This window comes from Peromyscus eremicus, chromosome 3 (genome assembly GCF_949786415.1).
Source record: "Peromyscus eremicus chromosome 3, PerEre_H2_v1, whole genome shotgun sequence".
NCBI lineage: Eukaryota > Metazoa > Chordata > Mammalia > Rodentia > Cricetidae > Peromyscus > Peromyscus eremicus.
Window position 1 is genome coordinate 57,796,765 of NC_081418.1, and position 19,081 is coordinate 57,815,845.

General features: G+C 40.5%; 1 protein-coding gene across 9 annotated transcripts in view; it reads right to left on the bottom strand.

The window, feature by feature from the left end:
• The window catches only part of Ezh2 (enhancer of zeste 2 polycomb repressive complex 2 subunit), a 67,145-nt gene that overhangs the window by 17,100 nt on the left and 30,964 nt on the right, over nucleotides 1–19,081 (bottom strand). For 5 of the 9 annotated variants that reach the window (XM_059257679.1, XM_059257674.1, XM_059257677.1 and 2 more), the window contains exons 4-8: nucleotides 8,765–8,881; nucleotides 5,220–5,340; nucleotides 4,310–4,453; nucleotides 2,451–2,553; nucleotides 1,666–1,844 (exon numbers count right to left, since the gene is read on the bottom strand). In XM_059257679.1, coding sequence (XP_059113662.1) covers nucleotides 1,666–1,844; nucleotides 2,451–2,553; nucleotides 4,310–4,453; nucleotides 5,220–5,340; nucleotides 8,765–8,881 — 664 coding nt within the window. The remainder of the gene's footprint in view (nucleotides 1–1,665; nucleotides 1,845–2,450; nucleotides 2,554–4,309; nucleotides 4,454–5,219; nucleotides 5,341–8,764; nucleotides 8,882–19,081) is intronic. The other 4 variants (XM_059257675.1, XM_059257673.1, XM_059257680.1 and 1 more) reach the window with 1 other exon arrangement.

A 19,081-nucleotide genomic window follows, 5' to 3' on the forward strand; every position in this document is an offset into this window, starting at 1 on the left:
ACAGTGCAGGAAGGGGCTATGCACTCTAATGCAGGGGGAAAGTAATCACCCATCTTCCCAGCTGTGAATGCAGCAAGATGCTATTAGGACTGACATGGCAAGACATAACATTGTTGCTGTGGTGTCGGGAGCATCATGAGAGAAGCCAACCACTTTCTGACTGGATGTAAGTCCCACTTCACAAGGTGATACCTATATCTGGCACCATTGTTGGGCCAAGAATCTGTGGCTAGACTAGTCTTGGACCCTAGGGAAGAAGAGAGCCTAATACTATTATTTTATCAAATGGAGATAATATTAAATTAACTCCTAATAACATGATTATAACCATAAGTTAATGCATTTCTTAACCGTCACCGGAGAAGCTTCTATTTGTAGTATATGTGATTAACATAGAGACCCACAACTGGTCAAGATGCAGAGACTAAGAGACTAAAGCACATTCAGACCTAAAAGGGAAATCTCCATGCACCCCTGCTCCACCGCTCAGGGATAGTCAAGGAAAAGAACATAGACTTAGAGCCAGAGGCAGTGGATGACGCGACTCGAACATGTTATTATTTTATTCTTTTAATGTAACTTCATTTCAAGTTTACTGAAGATAACACTGACAGGTCCAAATAAGGCATTCACTCACTGTCTAATGGACAGGAAAATTTAAGACAACTTACAAGCTAGCAAAACTACCAAAGCATCACTTCCGATGCGGAGATAGAGCTAGAAGTCTAGAAACCTATTTCAAGTGCTTCTAATTTAATATCATTTAACTATACTACTACAATCTTTTTTTTCCTCTCTCTCTTTCTCTCTTTCTTTCTCTCTCTCTCTTACACACACACACACACACACACACACACACACACTCACTTTAATATTTCCAGGCCAAAATACATGTTATTACAACAAATTATAAGTGGAAAGGAGCAACAAATATACACAGATAAAGCCAAACTTTTAAAATAGGTGAGAACGATACAGCTGTAAGTGTTACCACTGGCCAAAAGTGGGGCACAGACCTTAATCTTAGCACTCAGGAGGCAGAGGCAGGTAGATCCGGATAATCAGCAGTTCAAGGTTAGCCTCAGCTACATACTGAGTGTGAGACCCAGGCTCAAAAAACACAAAATAAATTCTAGTTACCTAGAAAGTTTACTAAGAAACCTCACTCCCTAGAAATGTCAAGGGAAAAGTAAGTTTTCATACTGATACTAAGAATATTTTATGCTTTGCTTGTGTTGAAATGCAAGTGCTTATGAAGCAATTACTCAGAGGATCAAAAAGAAATATTTTAACACTAGGCAAGAGCTTGTTTATATAAATACCTTTTCAGCCATTTGTTACTTAATAAAACTTGTTCAGAAATATCAGCAATATTGCTCTGAGCTATGAGTTCCTTCACAATAATAACTTCATTATAAAGTAGCCTCATGAAGAGTCACTGACCTGTACTCCAAGTTAATGGGAAGCAATGACTGGAATTAGATGTATACAAAGGACGTCAGAGGAATCCTCAAGAAAGGTAAAAATAACAGAACAGGGTTCTAACATATTGCTCAACCTTTACTACAAGAATGTACTACAGTACATTCTAGTTGTGATAATGGCAACTCTTTCAAGTTGCTTTAATCCATATTTCAACAACAAAGATAGAAAATGAAAACGTACAATAATTGCACTTACGATGTAGGAAGCAGTCATACTTAAAACATCGCCGACAGAAAAGCGTATGAAATGAATGCAAGCTCTGCTCCCTCTGAACAGATTTAGCATTTGGTCCATCTATGTTTGGGGTGCATTCAGGAGGCAAAGCACCCGGGAGCTGCTGCTCAGTGAGCTCTTTATATCTGACATCAAGTGAACAAACAAAAAAATGTAAGTAAAGCAAAAAGAAAAATCACTTTTTAAAAAATAAAGTTTCTAAAAGGTTTCCATGGCTTTAATTTTTTTTTAATGTTTACCTTACCTAAAACACAACAGAAAGATTTAACCCATAGCAATCTTTACTTATACAAAGAACCAATCATGTATTATGCATGGCAAAGCAAGAATCATGCTCATTAATACAATTCAGGTACATCACAGAAGAGGTCATTACATTAGCTTGAATTAAATATAAAAATCTCTACCAGTGCCTAGAAAAGGTTTCCTACAATATATTAGTGTAAATTGTACATGGGTCTATTGTATGCATGAATACTCATATGTGTACTTATTCTATATGCAATAAACATTTTATTTTATAACACACAATACAAGAATGGGGGTGTGGACAAGAGAGAGAAAGGGAAGGGAGAGATCATGCTTGAAATATCATGTGAGCTGTAAACTATGGAATGGTTCATCAGATACAGCAATTCCATTCAGAATAAACCAAGATGATGAATTACATGCAAGACTTCCTTATATTTAAAAAAAAAAAAAAAAAAAAAAAAAAAAAAAAACTTACTTACTTTTCTTTTAGTTCTTCTGCTGTGCCCTTATCTGGAAACATTGAGGAAATAGCCTCAAAAATTTTATCAGCAGGAAATTTCCGAGGTGGGCAACTTTCTTTATCTAAACAGTGAATTGTGATAAGGAAGAAACAAGTTTCAATCTCATTGTCTCTGTATCACAGTATCTCAACAAAGCTGATTTTTTTGTTTGTTTGAGACAGGGTTTCTCTGTGTAGCTTTGGAGCCTTTCCTGGATCTCACTTGGTAGCCCAGGCTGGCCTTGAACTCACAGAGATCCGCCTGGCTCTGCCTCCCCAGTGTTGGGATTAAAGGCGTGCGCCACCACTGCCAGGCCCAAAGCTGATTTTCTAAGAAACTGTCAACTTTGGTTCACTTTTGGGGAGGCTGGGGGAGTAATCTTTGAGACAAGGTCTCTTACTATATATATAGGCCTAGTTGGCCTGCAACTAAGTAGACCAGGTTGACTTCAAACCTTTGATGACTGCTTTATTATTGTGAGTGTGCGCACCATGGTGTGTGTGTGTGTGTGTGTGTGTGTGTGTGTGTGTGTGTGTGTGTGCGCGCGGTCAGGACTTTGAGTCAGTGCTCTTCTACTCAGCGATCGAACACAAGGCATCGGGATTTGCTCAGCAAGCACTCTTACCAGTGAGCCATCTCGCCAGGCCGCCTTTCTCCTCTACTGTCTCTGACTATGACTGGCTTGGGGCTTTTGTTTTGTTTTGTGGGGGAGGCTTGCCTAGTGTCTCCAAGATGGCACAAAACTCACTATGTAGCTGAGTCTGACCTTGAACTTCTTTCTGACTCTCCTGCCTTCACTCTCAAGTGCTAAGATTACAGGCATGTGCCAACAAGCCCTATATCCCCTACTTCTAATGGAAAAGCCTGTGGAGCATTTGAAGGACAAACATGAAATTCAAATAGGAGGCGTTTTAAGAGCGCTGGAAGACAGAACCCCCCAATTTTGATTATTTGCAGCTAATAGCTTTGTGTCCAAGATGATCACTAACCCATCTTCAGATCTGCCAGGAGCATGGCAGAACTTTGCAATCATCCAGTTGACCCCTAAGGTGAGTTATAAAGAATACATGCCTTTTGAAATTGCAATTCTCCCCTAAATTCTACTATGCTGCCTTAATACTAGGCTTGTTGAGTAGAGGACAGCAGGATGGACTGGTTTCTAATAATCCGTAACAAGTGCAGACACAATACTACAGCTCTGAAGTCAGGCCTAGGTCATGAACTTGGAGCTCGGGCCTCTACTTCTTCCCAATATTGCACTCTTCAGTAAGTTCCTGGGCCTTTAAGCCTCCTTAAACCCATTTCCAATCTATAATGGATCTGACAGCAACCCCTACATTATAGAGCTGTGGAAGGAGAAGTGAGCTGGTGCATATGAAGTTAGCATACAATATACATAATACATGATGTTATGATAAAGATGATTATGATGATTGCTCAGCAAAGCCCAAAATGGATCATGTTCCTCTGCTGGGCAAAGAAAACCAAGAAGCTCCAGTGGAGAATGAAATGCTGCAGAGAATATTTGATCATACTACTAAGATATAACATTTAACAAAAGAAAGAGGGGATTACATTCTGCCCATACATGGGGTGTTTTTTACATTTATTACATGTATGTGTATGGGTGTATATATGCCACAGTGTGCACTCATGTGAAGATAAGAGAGCAACCTAGGAGAGTCAGTTCTTCTCTTCCACAGTGTAGGTCCCAGGGATCACACTGAACTCATCAGCTGGATGGTAAGCACTGTTACCACTGAGCCATCACTGGCTCCACACTTTTTTTTTTTAAAGAATAATGTAAGGCCCATATAAAAAACTAGTTTTCAACATACCATCTCGACTGTCCTCTAGTTCTTTCTGTTTTTCTTCTCTTTCATCAGGATCGTCGCCATCATCATCATCATCGTCGTCATCGTTATATTGACTGAGAGCATTTACCAATTCCACAAAAATTTCATCATTTATAAATCCACATTCTGAAAGTCAGTCAGAAACAGAGGGGAAAGTGTAAAGACAAAAGTTTGTGTATGTGTTTCCTAATCTGGAAGAGCAGCCATGGCCTATCAGCACAGCACGGTAACATGAGGGGCAAATGAGGCCAGTGAGATCATTTCACAGCCAGCAAAGAAAACAGCATTTATCTTTAGTACCTGTTGCTTTCTCAGGAATCACTCCCTCCCCAAACGGTCCAGGGCCCACTATTCGCCTAATCTTTAGCCTTCTCCCAGTCTATGTCATTGACCAGCTACTTCAAACCTTGTTCTCCACTTAATATGACCACATCTCCCTTCTCTAAACCATCAAGAGAGCTTCCTGTACACAAAAACCTGAATCCAGGATTCTGCTGACTCCATTTCAGGAGCTATGGCAGCCCTGAAGAAAGGCATTTTTGAGCAGGGAGGCTTTCTGAAGCACACATCCCATAAATAGAACCTTAAGCCTAGTTAATTTTACTATTTAACGCTTACCAAATACACACACTCCATCCTATAAAATCTACATGTTGTTGCTGCTACAGCTCATAACCAGTTACTGATGGTTACCAAGTGGCAAATAAGATCTCCAATGAAAACACTACACAAACACTAAAAATGTAGGCCTGTAAGCCCAGGCTAGTCCTTCACAGTCAAGCACAAAAATTAATTTTATTACAAAAAAATTTTTTTTACAAACCCTATGCTTAAGAAACCAAGCATCTTGAGTCTTTAGCACAGCCCCCAAGAGAATATACACATCGCTCACCTCTGTCTCCATGCACTTTTCCATCATAATTTTTTATTAGTTCTTCAATGAAAGTGCCATCCTGATCTAGCACTTCATCCCCCATGTAAGGAATGTTGTGTAAAACAGTTTCATCTTCCACCTAAAAGTTAAAAAAATTAAAACCAGATGTATTCTAATTATTGAAATATTTTTTTAAAACTCATTGTGAGGGCCAGAGATGGCTCAGACGGTAAAGACACTTGCTGCCAAGCCTGACAACCAGATTTCCCTCCCCGAGACTCAGGTGATAGAAAGAACTAACTGCCCACAAGCTGTCCTCTGACCTCCATATATTTGCCATGCTACACAAATACAGATACATGTACATATGTGCACACACGCACACACACACACACACACACACAAAATGTTTAAGCCCTCAATGTGAGAAATACTGTAAATATAGCTCATTAAACGGGAGACACTTGTTCAGCATGCTGAAGACTGAGCTCAATTCCCAGTACCACACAGAAGTCAACGAGAAAACTAAGAACAGTATTTTCCATGAGCACTTGTCTTTCCCCAGATCTCTAGAGCAAACTCTTAACTATATTTAATCTCACATGCAATCCTCCCTAAGAACCTCTAAGAAAGGAAACTGCTACAGGTTACATTAGACAGCAAGTTTAAGACATTCCTATTGCAGATAATAAAATTTGAGGCATCTGTAATAGAACTGATGAATGTGACTTATCAAAATAAACTATAAATACTCATCAAAAAAAGTAAAGAGTTATTGACTTCATTTGATGATGTAGGAAGTAAGACATTCAATCCAATAAAATTCTAGGCGATACTGTGGTGGTCTGAATGAGAAATCTCCTCCATAGGCTCATGTATTTGAACACTTGGTACCCAGCTGGTAGTGATCTTTAGAAGGTTAAGGAGGTGCAGCCTTGCTTGAAGAAGCATGTCACTGGATACAGACTTTTAAGATTCCATAGCCTCACTCCACTTCGAGTTCTTTCTCTCCCTCTCCCTCTCCCTCTCCCTCTCCCCTCAACTCTCTCTCTGCTTTGTGATTCAGCTGCGGATGTGATCTCTCAGCTTCTTGCTCCAGCCACCACACCTCTGGCTGCCATGATAGATTCTTATCCCTCTGGAAACACAAGCCTAAATAAATTCTTCCTTCTATAAGTTGCCTTAGTCTTGGTAATTTATCACAGCAACAAAAAAATAATGATACAGATATGAAACAGTATCAATGGTCCTGCTAAAGTTTATGCCAAAAGGATTTATGCTTGTAAAATCAAAATATTCTATAGCAACAGAAAATATTTCAATACTTTGATGAACAAGTCGTACATCAAAGTTGATTATGCTAGTAAACAAGACGGGTAAGTCTACATCAAAGTGTAACAGATAGCTGGGAAGGGCCAAAGAAAAGTGTAGGGAGACCAGAATACTTGAGAACACAAAGGACAAAAAACCAACAGTGATAGAAAGAAGAGAAGTTTCAAAAGGATAAAAATGACAGCAACCATACAAGACTGGATGCTTCTGAAGCAGGTATAAAGAAACTAAGTTATGGCATGCCTGTGCAAGCCCTTAAACAAGGTATTGGTTAAATTTTGAGTTTTAGAAAATTAACTCTGAAAAATAGGGCAGACTGGCTAAGATTCACTGGAGGACACAGGGAATATTTCAAGTACTAAAATGTTACAAGCCTAGGACTAGACTATAACAACAATCAACAGGAAAGACCATACTGGCAAAGACCATGAGATACACAGGTGACCATCAGGCAACTAAGAAACAAGAAGATTTATTTTTTTTTTTTAATGATCAGTAGATAACAAGTTTTGAGTTTATCAAAAGTTTAGATAAAGAACGAAATGAAAATTGAGACAAAACAAAGTCTGAGGTATAAAAGGAAAATGTTTTTGTTCAGGTCCAAGCATATCCACACACTCTCTCTCAGATCCAAACATATCTGCACACTCTCAGGTCCAAGCTTATCTGCACACTCTCTCTCAGGTCCAAGCATATCCACACACTCTCTCTCAGGTCCAAGCATATCTGCACACTCTGTCTCAGATCCAAGCATATCTACACTCATCTCATTTCATTTCATTTTACGTGCACAACTCACATCTAAATTAAGCGAGTCCATTTTTTTGAAAGTAAGCCAAAATTAAATATTTGTCTTCTCTGTCTTCTCAGTCTTCTCAGTGGTAATCATCTAACTTTGCTCCTAAAACACATGCTAGCCATAACAGCCATCTAATTTGCTTTGGTTAGTGACCAGCAAAGCCCAAAAATGATCCAAACTACTCTCTGGGAACTTTAAACATTAGATTCTTCCACAATTCCAATCTGAAAATATGAAGCCTCATTTAAGGTACCAAAATAATTCTCAAACACAGTATTTCTTAGTAAAGCCTTAAAAGTAAACATAACTTCCCAAGAGTAACTGAAATTTACCTTTAACTGCCACTGTCAGAAGTGTTAGAAAAGTCATTAATTACAAATGTCTACTATTTTAAAAAAAGACAAAAACTTCTAGCAAGCAATTCTATACAGCAATTCTCTAACTTCATCAAGAAATCCTCAACATTTTATTATATACATCACATGAGTAAAACTATGGTGATTTTGTTTTGTGTGTTTCTTTTTTTTTCATGTGTATGTATGTGTGCGTGCACGTGTACACGTGCTCATGTGGGTACATGTGAGCATGTATGTGAGAGGCCAACAGCCAACTTTAGGTATTGTTCCTCAGGAGCCATCCACCTTGAGTTATTTGGGATTTTGGACTGCAGATTACTGACTAGGCTTGGCTGCCAGCAAGGAGCCTGTCTCCACCTCTCCAATGTTGGTATTACAAGTCAAGCCTATACCACCATGCCTGACTGAACCATCTCCCTAGCCCCAAAATGTGTATTTTTATTTAACAATACAAGTCAAGAATACACTCTTCAGTTTCTCTTGTTCTACCTTCCTTCATTCTATTTCCATAAAGAATTAAATATTAGCATTGTATTACCAGAGCTTGGCTACTGTTCTCTGGATAGACATGACCTAACTTGTGCTTTATAAATCCTGCAAGTAGTTCCCAGTGTACATTACCACACACTGTTGTTCCGTTTAATTTTGAGACAAAGTCTCTGTCTTATGTAGCTCTGGCTGTCCTAGAACTTGCTATGCAGAGCAGGCTGGCCTCAACCAAACATAAAGGCATGCCACTAGCTCTTAACTTCCCTTAAAACTGTTTGATGACAAGCTCTCCGTTAATAAAATGAAAAGTCAGGCTGAGGTCACAGGCCACTGATGGCACTTTTAAAGAATAAGAACTATAAACTTCATCTGTTAATGTGTTTACTTCTACTTTTCTTGTGGAGAATGCAGGAAAAGAATGGTTTTAAACTTAATTTTTAAAAAAAAGCTCCAAGCGATTATCATTTTGGTGGATTTTAAAAATTATTTTATCTTTATATTTTATCTTTAGCATCATAACAAAAAAAATACCATGTTTCTTATTCAAATCCATTATCAAACAAACAAAAGCTACATTACTTACATACCATAAAGTTCTGCTGTAAGGGAGACCAAGAATACATTATGGGCACCGATGCGACTGCATTCAGGGTCTTTAATGGGATGACTTGTGCTGGAAAATCCAAGTCACTGGTCACTGAACACTAAAATAGAACATAAATAAAATTTCCTCTTAAAAATAAAAAGATCAACCTTAAACTATGGTCACCATACTGTGAACAGATTCTGAATTCTTAAGTAACTTGAAATAGAATTTTTACCTAAGATGGAAAGGCTCATAAAATCCAAAAAGAATCCTCTTTTCTCTAAGGATGAAAAAAAACTTCTCCAGGTTTTGCAAGTTTCAAATCCCTCCAGCCTTTCTCATACTTACCATTAACAGTTAGAATCAAAAACAACATCCCTATTAGCCTCAGAAATCTGATCTGCTGCTGTTAAGCTTTCTCTAAAAAAGTGAGCTTTTATTAAATTCTGACCACACAAGCATATATATATCAACTATGTACTTAAATCATAAGATTAAGAATGTTATCTTTTTGTTTTTTAGGACAGGTTCTTGTTGTTGAACTCACTCTGTAGACCAGGCAAGCTGGCCTGGAACTCACAAGGATCCACCTGCCTCTGCCTCCAGAGTACTGGGATCAACGCGTGTACAACTAGACCCAGACACTTTAACTTTTCCTTTTGATTAGCATGTTATATCTTTTTTTGTGTTTGTGTCCTCAAACTCACAGTCCTCCTTCCTCAGCCTACAAGGTGCTGAGGATGCTAAGATCCTAGGCAGACATCACTATGAGTGTCTAACCTTTCTTATCTTCATCTTCCTTTTTTAAAAATGTCATACTTTATATTCTATTATCAAATACTGCATTAAAAGTAACAGATTTGATTTTCAATTGCAAAAATTCTAATCAATTCTATAATCTCTAAGTGTTCGTATGCAAGGCACGGCATGAAACACAATAAATGTCTCACCATAGTTCTTACTACAACATTCTAAGACCCGCTTTGCAGTGAGAAAACTAAGGTAGAGAGAGGACAAGTAGTTTGCCCAAGATCCTACATACATAGAGCTGTAACGTAAGCACAAGTCTGACCGCCCTAACACTGCTCTACCCACTACACAGTGTCACGATACTTCACCTGTAGAGTGCTTACACCTTCTAGTCCACTGAAATGCCATTTTCTATCATCTATGGTGATAGTGATTTCATGGTAGATTTCTGAAGCAGCGTAAAGAGACAGAAGGCAGAAAGAGACAGGATCTGACCCCCAGAAGATAGAACTGTTTATTAGTGTACACAGTGAAGGACAGCTTCTCAAGAGGAAGAAACTGAGGGGTCTGCCAGGGGCAAAGCTAGCTATAACCCTTTACAGGTGTGGGGTTAGGGGCTTGGGTGAGGAAACGGTTGTAGCCAGTCTCTCCTTCCTGAAACTGTTTGTCCAAGGCAAGACAGACTATCCAACTGTGATCTCATAGGAATCCTGTTACAGAACTGAGGCACTCTATCCGATTTCATAGCATAATATTTCTCCTGTATTACACAGGAAAAAAACTGCCAATTAAACTGTGATGTAATGCTTTCTTATCACAGTGACTTCAATAAATATACTGGTTTAAAACTGTTAAAATTTTTGCAACTTTGATTCTAAAAACATGGTATAAGTCTGTGCTCTGATAACCACATTACTTTCTTTCCTGGTGAGAAGCCCAGCTTTTCTTAAGAGTTCTGTTCTCAAATATCAAGCCTCCATGGCCATCTCAAAAATACCCTATATGTGTATTGATGATCTATAATAATAAAAATAGAAGAGAATAAAAGGAACCCATATCAGTCACATGTGCACATGCATATACAGTCAGTGTCTGAGTTTTCTATAGTGTGTTTCCAAGTCAGCAAGACTAGGACTGGATGAGGAGAGGGCAGTGGCAGACAGGCCACCCGAGCCTTCAGCTATACACAGCTGCTGGGGTCCTCTGACCACCAGAGTGCTCACTGCAAAAGATGACCCCTTCCTAACAGAAGCAAAAGAGAAGGACCACGTAGTTCCAAAGAACTAGACAGTGATGTCTACTAATGTGCTTTCCAAAAAGGCAAGAGTAAAAAAATGCCAAAAGTTCAAAGTCAAGTGAATAAGGTATGAATGGCTTGTTAATGTGCTCTTCCTGCTAACTGGCCTCATACACAGAGCCTCATCCCTCCATTCGCTAATTAAAAAACAACAGGAACTAATATTTATTGAGCACATACCATGTTTCAGTCACTGTGCTAAGTAACTGCTTATACATATGATCATAAAAAGTTTTCGTTATGACTTTATGATATAATTTTGGCATCACAACCCACAAATGAGACCAGGGGTCAGAAGTTATATCTTCCTAGTCAGAAAGTAAATTTAGAAGGCAGGATACAAAGGACTTCTTTAAAGTTCTTATGTTAGAAGCTCACGGGGCCAATTCATGATAGCAGGCAACAGTATCTGCTGCACAGAACAGACACCCCACAAGGTCAGAGCAGCGTCTCTCCAACCACTCTCCTCCTCCACTACTCCTCACACAGCCTCCTGTGTTCACCCTGATTCATTAGGGAAGTGTAGGCATGGAGGTGGTTATAATTACGTGATAAAGCATCACATACTATCCAGTGGTCCTAAATATAAAACCATTTTTATTGACTTTTGTTTTATATTTGGTGGTGATAACCTATTTCTGAGGCTTTAATTCTACACAGAAGCTCCCTTTAAAGCCTAAAGAGACAGGTTAGCTCTCCAGCTCTGACTTACCTGTTTCAGCACGTGATTCCAAGACTTCACGTAAAGTTAGACAGTTAAATATCCTTTTCAACCACTAGATGGGGGATGATGGCTTTGCAGAAAACTTTCTGGACATACTAAATGAAAAGCTGGGTTGACCATAAACAGAACTCACAGAAGCACAGAAAACAGAAAGGCATGGGCTACAGCACAAAGTACCACACCTCCAGTCCCATCTCTTTGTCAGATACCCATTCCAGGACCCATCACTTCAATTCTGAGTCATCCAAAGTCCTCAAGGGATGAAACATAAGCACCTGAGGGAAAGGTATGGTTTTTCCCTTTCTGCTTCAAAATAATACTCAGCGCAGTATCTCAAAACAAGTTTATGCAATCAACAGACTGCGTTTGCTGATGATCTGTAACAGAAAGTTCAGCCAGAGCTCCCAGAACACCTATGTGGAACGCCGACCTGAGCTCTGCACACCTCTGGATCCTATCTACCCTTAGCCACTAACCTGCTATAACCATGGTTATACTTCTTCCTTATGAATGATACTGAAATGCCACAGCATGTGCAAGTAAAACAAGTAAGGAAATGTTTACGTGTTGACTTACAGGAACATCATACAAAACTGCCAGTTACTTTCTTTGAACGTGTTTCACCCTCGATACTTTAAATACTCATATCGCTCAGAGCAGGCCAAAAACTGTTGCAAGTCTCCATAGAATTCTTACCTGTTCAGTTGTGCTCTAGGAGGCCGACTTTAGCAATTTAAATTTCTAATTCTAGTTCCAATTTCAGGATCACACAAGACATTAATACAAATGATTCATCAACAATGGTAAAGAAAGAAAACTAGTTATGAAGGATACCACATTTTCAGAGAAACACAGCTTACTGCTAAGTAACAAGGTTCCTCTGAGGTTGGAGACTTACATCAGCCAGCTGGTACAATAGGTGACTGTGTGGCTGGAGAGGGAAGTCAAGCCAAAAATAGTAGTTGTTAGGAGTACACAACCAAACTGAGACTCTTGGCAGAAGGCTGGTTCCAAGTAAAAACTGTGTTATGGAAAATCATAGAGGGAGAGCAGGTGAATGGCCTGCAGGGACGGGACAGAAATTAACACACCCTACTGTGTGCCAAGCACTGTGGTAGAGGCATTACCAAAGTTGACTTTAAAATTCACCACTACCCTGTTTTAGGCAGGACATCCCAAAGGACAACAGCTACAGCCATCCCACCTCTGAGTGCTCCTTAGCCTGAGGCCGGTTAAGCTCAGCTTCAAAAACATACAGGGAGTTCTACCACCAGCTACCAAGTGTGTAATCATACATTCTTGGATACTCGATGGTTCATTTCATTAGTTCACGCCGAGACACAATGAACTGTCAATATTTTCAAACATACTTCTAGTTCTCCAGATGAGAACAAAGAAGGTACAAGAAAGCCATCTCCCCAGAAGAGAATGTGAGCTACTATCAACTCTAGGAAGGCCATCAGCCCAGAAGAGAGCAAGGAGCAGACATCAGCTTCTATCAACCCAAAGAGATGCTGGAGATTATTTCTGAAACTACCTTCGTTTTTCTTCAGGACTTAAAGAAAGAAAGGGAGCAAACCCAAGTTTTTGTGATGTGTTTGTTGTTTGTTTGTTTGTTTGTTTGTTTGTTTCAGATAAGATCTCACTGTGGCCCTAACTGGCCTAGAACTTGCTTTGTAGACCAGGCTAGCCTTGAACTCAGAGATCTTCCTGCCTCTGGCCCTTGAGTGCTAGGATTAAAGCCATACAGTACCACATCTGGCAAACGCCAGTTTTTAATTAGCTAGGCATTCTGGCAAGGGCAGTATACATAATTTAAATTCAAGAATACTTTAAGGTGAAACAGGAAGGAAGAAAACCAGAATGAGTCAGTAACACGCGTTAAGGAAGCTCAAGAGCACGCATGAGTTTCATAGGCAGTTTTAAGGACGAAGGAGGAGGAGAAATGGAGGAGACAGTCTTAAGAAAAACAAGGGTCTTTGACAGAAGAGGGTCAGAAATAAAAACAAGAATGGTCCTAACATCTTCATGCAAGTATTTAAGCTAAGGAATAAATTCCAGATTGTAAATTGCTTCCATTTTTGATGTTACACATTTATGTCAAAGAGCCATTACAGACTGGAGACTCTCTCGAATAACAAAAGGCTATTTATCTTGAATTTCACTTTCATCTTATGTCACTTCTTACACTTATTCCTAGTAGGAACATACACGGTATTTCAGGGTGTGTGTATGGGGCAGGGTGGGGTGGGGGTGGGGGAGTGTTGTTGTTTTGAGACAGGGTTTTTGTATAGTCCTGGCTGGCATGGGATTCTCTGAGACCAGGCTGGTTTTAACCTTATAGTAATCCTCCTGCCTCCGCTTCCTGAGTGATAAGATTATATGCAGCCTTTCAGGAGGATTGGTGTGATGGCTATTCTTGGTTGTCAACTTGACTACATCTGGAATTAACTAAAATCCAAATGGCCAGGCATACCTGTGAGGGATTTTTTTCTATATTAAATCATTTGAAGTGGGAAGACCCACTTCTAATCCAGATCTTTTGACTGGGAAGATCCACCTTTAATCTGGGCCACACCTTCTGCTGACAGCCTATATATAAGGACATAGAAGAAGAAAACTTATTCTTTGCCTGCTTGCTCTCAAGTCCTTCACTGGCATTAGAGCATTGGGATTCCAGTGTACACTGAAGACCAGCTGAAACATCTAGTCTCATGGACTACACAACTACTGGATTCTTGGACTAGCTGGACCACAGCCTGTAAGCCGTTCTAATAAATCCCCTTTCTATATAGGTAGGTAGGTAGGTAGGTAGGTAGGTAGGTAGATAGATAGATAGATAGATAGATAGATAGATAGATAGATAGATAGATAGATACATACATACATACATACATACATACAGATAGACAGCAGACAGTCAGACAGATGACAGACTGACTGATTCATTCATTCATTCATTCTATCAGTTCTCTCCCACTAAAGAACCCTGACTAATCCCGATTTTAGTACCAGAAGTGGTTCTAGAGCAACAGAAGTACAAGGATAAATCTTTTAAGTATCACCTAGTTACTGAGGCCTCTCTAGTTACTGAAGCCTCTCCTCAAAGCTCAGGAGGTATTGAAAGCCCATAGTGTGAACTACTTTACAAACTTAAGGAGACAAATGCATTTGGTTATCCTGATTCACCAAATGTGAGAGGCAATGGATTCAGTAACTCTGTATATAAAACTTTAGACAATTTGTGGAGAAATAAGGAAAATGATGATGCCAGTTGGCTACCCCTAGCATCTCTGGATAAATTGACAAAATAAAAGAATGAGCTTCATAATAAAATTAACCAGCTTCTAGCATCTCAGAATCTAGTTAAGGAAAACAATGAACTTGGTGATAAAACTGACCAGCTCCAGATAGAGGTACATACAGCCTAAAGCAGTGGTTCTCAACCTATTGCTCACGACCCCTTTGGGAGTCACATAGATACCCTGCATCTCAGATATTTATATTATGATTCATAAGAGTAGCAAAATTAGTTATAGTATCAATGAAATAATTTTATGGTTGTGAGTCACCACAACATGAGGAACGGTATTAAATGGTCATCATTAGGAAGGCTGAATACCACTAATAAAGGTTTCTAAGTGTGCCCTGGAAGAGAATCTTCTCTCCAGCAGCCACAGAGCTCAAGTTGTAGAAAATCAAACCAAAGCCCCTAGTATACGACTGACAGATTGCAAAGAAAATTCAAATCCCAGCCTCAGTGTTAAAATTAAGGGCACTAATTAGTAAAGAATAAAATTAACTTGGGATGCTGATGTGTGGGAGGATCCCACTGAAGCAGAGAACTTTGAATCCTCAGACTCTCAAAGAGTCGATTTACCTCACCTGAGGAAGTAGTCTCTTCATCTCAGTAGAAAATGTGCTCCCACTCCCAACCCCTGACATAGTACCTTTACAGTTTTACCTCAAGTATCTATTAACTCTCCAACCCCGTGTCATAACTTAGTTCAAAGAGATCATGACTGTCTGCCTCTTCTGCAAAATATCACATGGATTTACTACATTGACAACATCAGTGAAATTCTTAGGAGTCCTGGTGTGGAGCATGCAGACATTCCTTCTAAGGTGAAGGGTAAGTTCTTGCACCTGGCCTCTCCCACCACCAAGAAAGCAGCACAATGTTTAGTGGGTCTGTTTGGATTCTGGAGACAGCACATTTCCCACTTGGGTGTGTTACTATGGCCCATATACCAAGTGACTCGGAAAGCTGCTAGATTTAGTGGGGCCTGGGACAGAAGAAGGCTCTTCAACAGTCCAGGCTGCTGTGCGGGCTGGAACAGGAGGAGGCTCTTCAACAGTCCAGGCTGCTGTGCGGGCTGGAACAGGAGGAGGCTCTTCAACAGTCCAGGCTGCTGTGCGGGCTGGAACAGGAGGAGGCTCTTCAACAGTCCAGGCTGCTGTGCGGGCTGGAACAGGAGGAGGCTCTTCAACAGTCCAGGCTGCTGTGCGGACTGCTCTACCACTTGGACCATATGGTCCAGCAGACCCAATGGTACCTGAAGTGTCAGTGGCAGATGTGGATGTTGTTTGGAGCCTTTGGCAGGCCCCTATAGGTGAATTATAAATGAGACCTTTGGGGTTTTGGAGCAAGGGTCTACCATCATCTGCAGACAACTATTCTCCCTGTGAGAGACAGCTCTTGGCCTGCTATAAGGCTTTAGTGAAAACTGAACACTTGACAATGGGCCACCAAGTTACTGTGTAGCCCAAGCTGCCCATCATGAGCTGGGTGTTATCTGACCCATCAAGCCATAAAGTAGATGTACACAGCAGCAATTCATTATCAAATGGAAGGTAAATACATGGTCAGGCCTGAGCAGGTCCTGAAGGCACAAACAAGCTACTCAAGAAGTCGTCCAAATGCCTATGGTTTCTACTCCTATTACTAGGTTGTCTGCTCCTAAGCATGCACATATAGCCTCATGGAGTATTCCCTATGATCAGCTGACTGAGGAAAAGACTAGTCTGGTTTACTGACAATTCTGCACATTATGCAGGGACCACCCAGAAATGGACAGCTGCAGCATTACCACCCCTTTCTGGGACAACTCTGAAGGACATTGGCAAAGGAAAAATCTTCACAATGGGCAGGGCTTTGGGCAATACACATGGTCATGTTTTGTTTGGAAGGAGAAATGGCCAGTGTACAATTATTCATGGGTTGTATCTAATGAACTGGCTGAATGCCAAGGACTTGAAAGGAGCATGATTAGATTAGTAAGAAAGAGATCTGGAGAAGAAGTATGTAGACAGATCTCTCCAAATGGGTGAAGGGTGTGAAAATACTTGGTGTCTCATGTAAATGCTCATCAAAAGGTAACTTCAGCTGGAGGAGTCCAATAATCAAGTAGATAAGATGACTCGTCCTATGGACATTCTTTCTCTTTCCCCAGCCATTTCTGTCATTGTCCAATGGGCACATAAAGTAGCCATGGTGGCAGAGATGGAGGTTGTACATGGGCTTGACAACATGGACTGCTTGCTACTCACCAAGTCTGAACAACTGACTACAACTGCTGCTGAGTGCCAGATCTGATAACAGTAGACACCAACACTGAGCCCGGTATGACACCATTCCCCGGGATGACCAGCCAGTGACCTGGTGGCAGGCTGACTCTTGGACCACTTCCTCCATGGAAAGGACAATGCTTTGTCCTTGCTGGAGTACACACTTATTCTAGTTATGGATCTGCCTTTCCTTTACCTAATGATTCTACCCAAACTACCATCTGTAGACTTGCAGAATGCCTTATCCACTGTCTTAGTATTCCATAGTATTGTTTCTGACCAAGGAACTCACTTTATAGCCAGAAGTGCAACAGTTGCCCAAGATCATGGAATCCACTGGTCTTACCATGTTCCCTACCATCCTGAAGCAGCTGGCCTGATAGATAGAGTGGCCTTTTGAAGACCAGTAGAGCACCAATTAGGTAGCAGTAGCCTGGAGGGCTGAGGCAGGTTCTCCAGAATATGCTATATGCTTTGAATCAGCATCCAATATATGATACATATTCTCCCAGAGTCAGGATCTATGGCTCCAGGAATCAAGGGGCGGAAAAGGAAATAGTTCCACTCACTATCATCCCTAGTGATTTACTAGGAAAACTTGTGCTTCCTGTTCCCATGACCTTAAATTCTACTGGCCTAGAAATCTGGTGGCAGAGTGGGGAGTTCTGCTAGGAGACACAACAAACATTCCATTGATCTGGAAGCTCAGACTTCTCCCTGGCCTCTTTGGGAGGCTAAGGAGGAATAACAGGCTAAGAAAGGAATAACATTGTTAGAGGAGGCGGCTGATCCAGATTACCAAGAGGTAACTGGATTGCTTCTCCAAAATGGAGGAAAGAAAGATTCTGTCTTGAGTGCCGGAGATCCTTTAGGGCATCTCTTGGTGCTACTGTGCCCTATGACTAAAGTCAATTAGAAACTACAACAACCAGGCTGGAGGGATAGCTCAGCCATTAAAGGCTAGGCTCACAATAAAAAATAGGAAACTACAACAACCTAATTCAGGCAAGATGACAAAGGGCACAGACCCTTCAGGAATGAAAGTATGGGTCACTCCTCCAGGAGAAGAGCCAAGACCTGCTGAGGTGCTTGCTGAGCGTGGAGGAAATACAGAATGGGTAGTAGAGGAAGGTAGTTATAAATACCAGCTAAGGCCACACAACCAGATGCAGAGACAAGGATTATAATTTACACAAGTAGTTCTGATGTATTTGTTTAGAGTGTGTTTGTAAAGATACTTGTGTTTTCTCTCCTCCAGTTCTTTATCATGCATGTACTTACTGTAACATCAATTAAGAGAATATCAATGGCCATCATATTTAAGTTTGAGATACTAAAAGAATGTCCCTCAAGGGACATTGCTACCTATTCTAAATTTATAATGTGTTTGTATGAGGGATAGTTATATCATGTTAGGTGTAATTATGACCTAGTTATTGCTTTCATTTGGAAATTAAGGATGACATAAGGAAATATGATTGTGTGTTACATTGACAAGGGGTGGCCTTGTGATGGCTATTCTTGGTGTCAAATGGACTACACTTGAAATTAACAAAAACCCAAATGGCTGGGCATACCTATGAGGGATTTTTTTCTTAATTAAATCATTTGAACTGGGGAGACCCACTTCTAATCTGGATCTTTTAAGGTGGGAAGATCCACCTTTAATCCGGCCACACCTTCTGCTGGCCCCCTATAGAAAGGACGTGGAAGGAGGAAGCTTGCTCTCTGCCTGCTTGCTCTCACTCTGGCTGGCAAGTCCGTTCCTTCACTGACATTAGAGCCTACTTCTTTGGGAATTGAAGACCAGCTGAGACATCCAACCTCACGGACTGAACAACTACTGGATTCTAAGACTTTCCATTGGTAGACAGTCATTGGACTAGCTGGACAACAGCTGTAAGTCAGTCTAATAAATCCTCCCTCTATATAGACAGAGAGACAGACAGATTCACTATATAAGATCTGTTCCTAAAGAA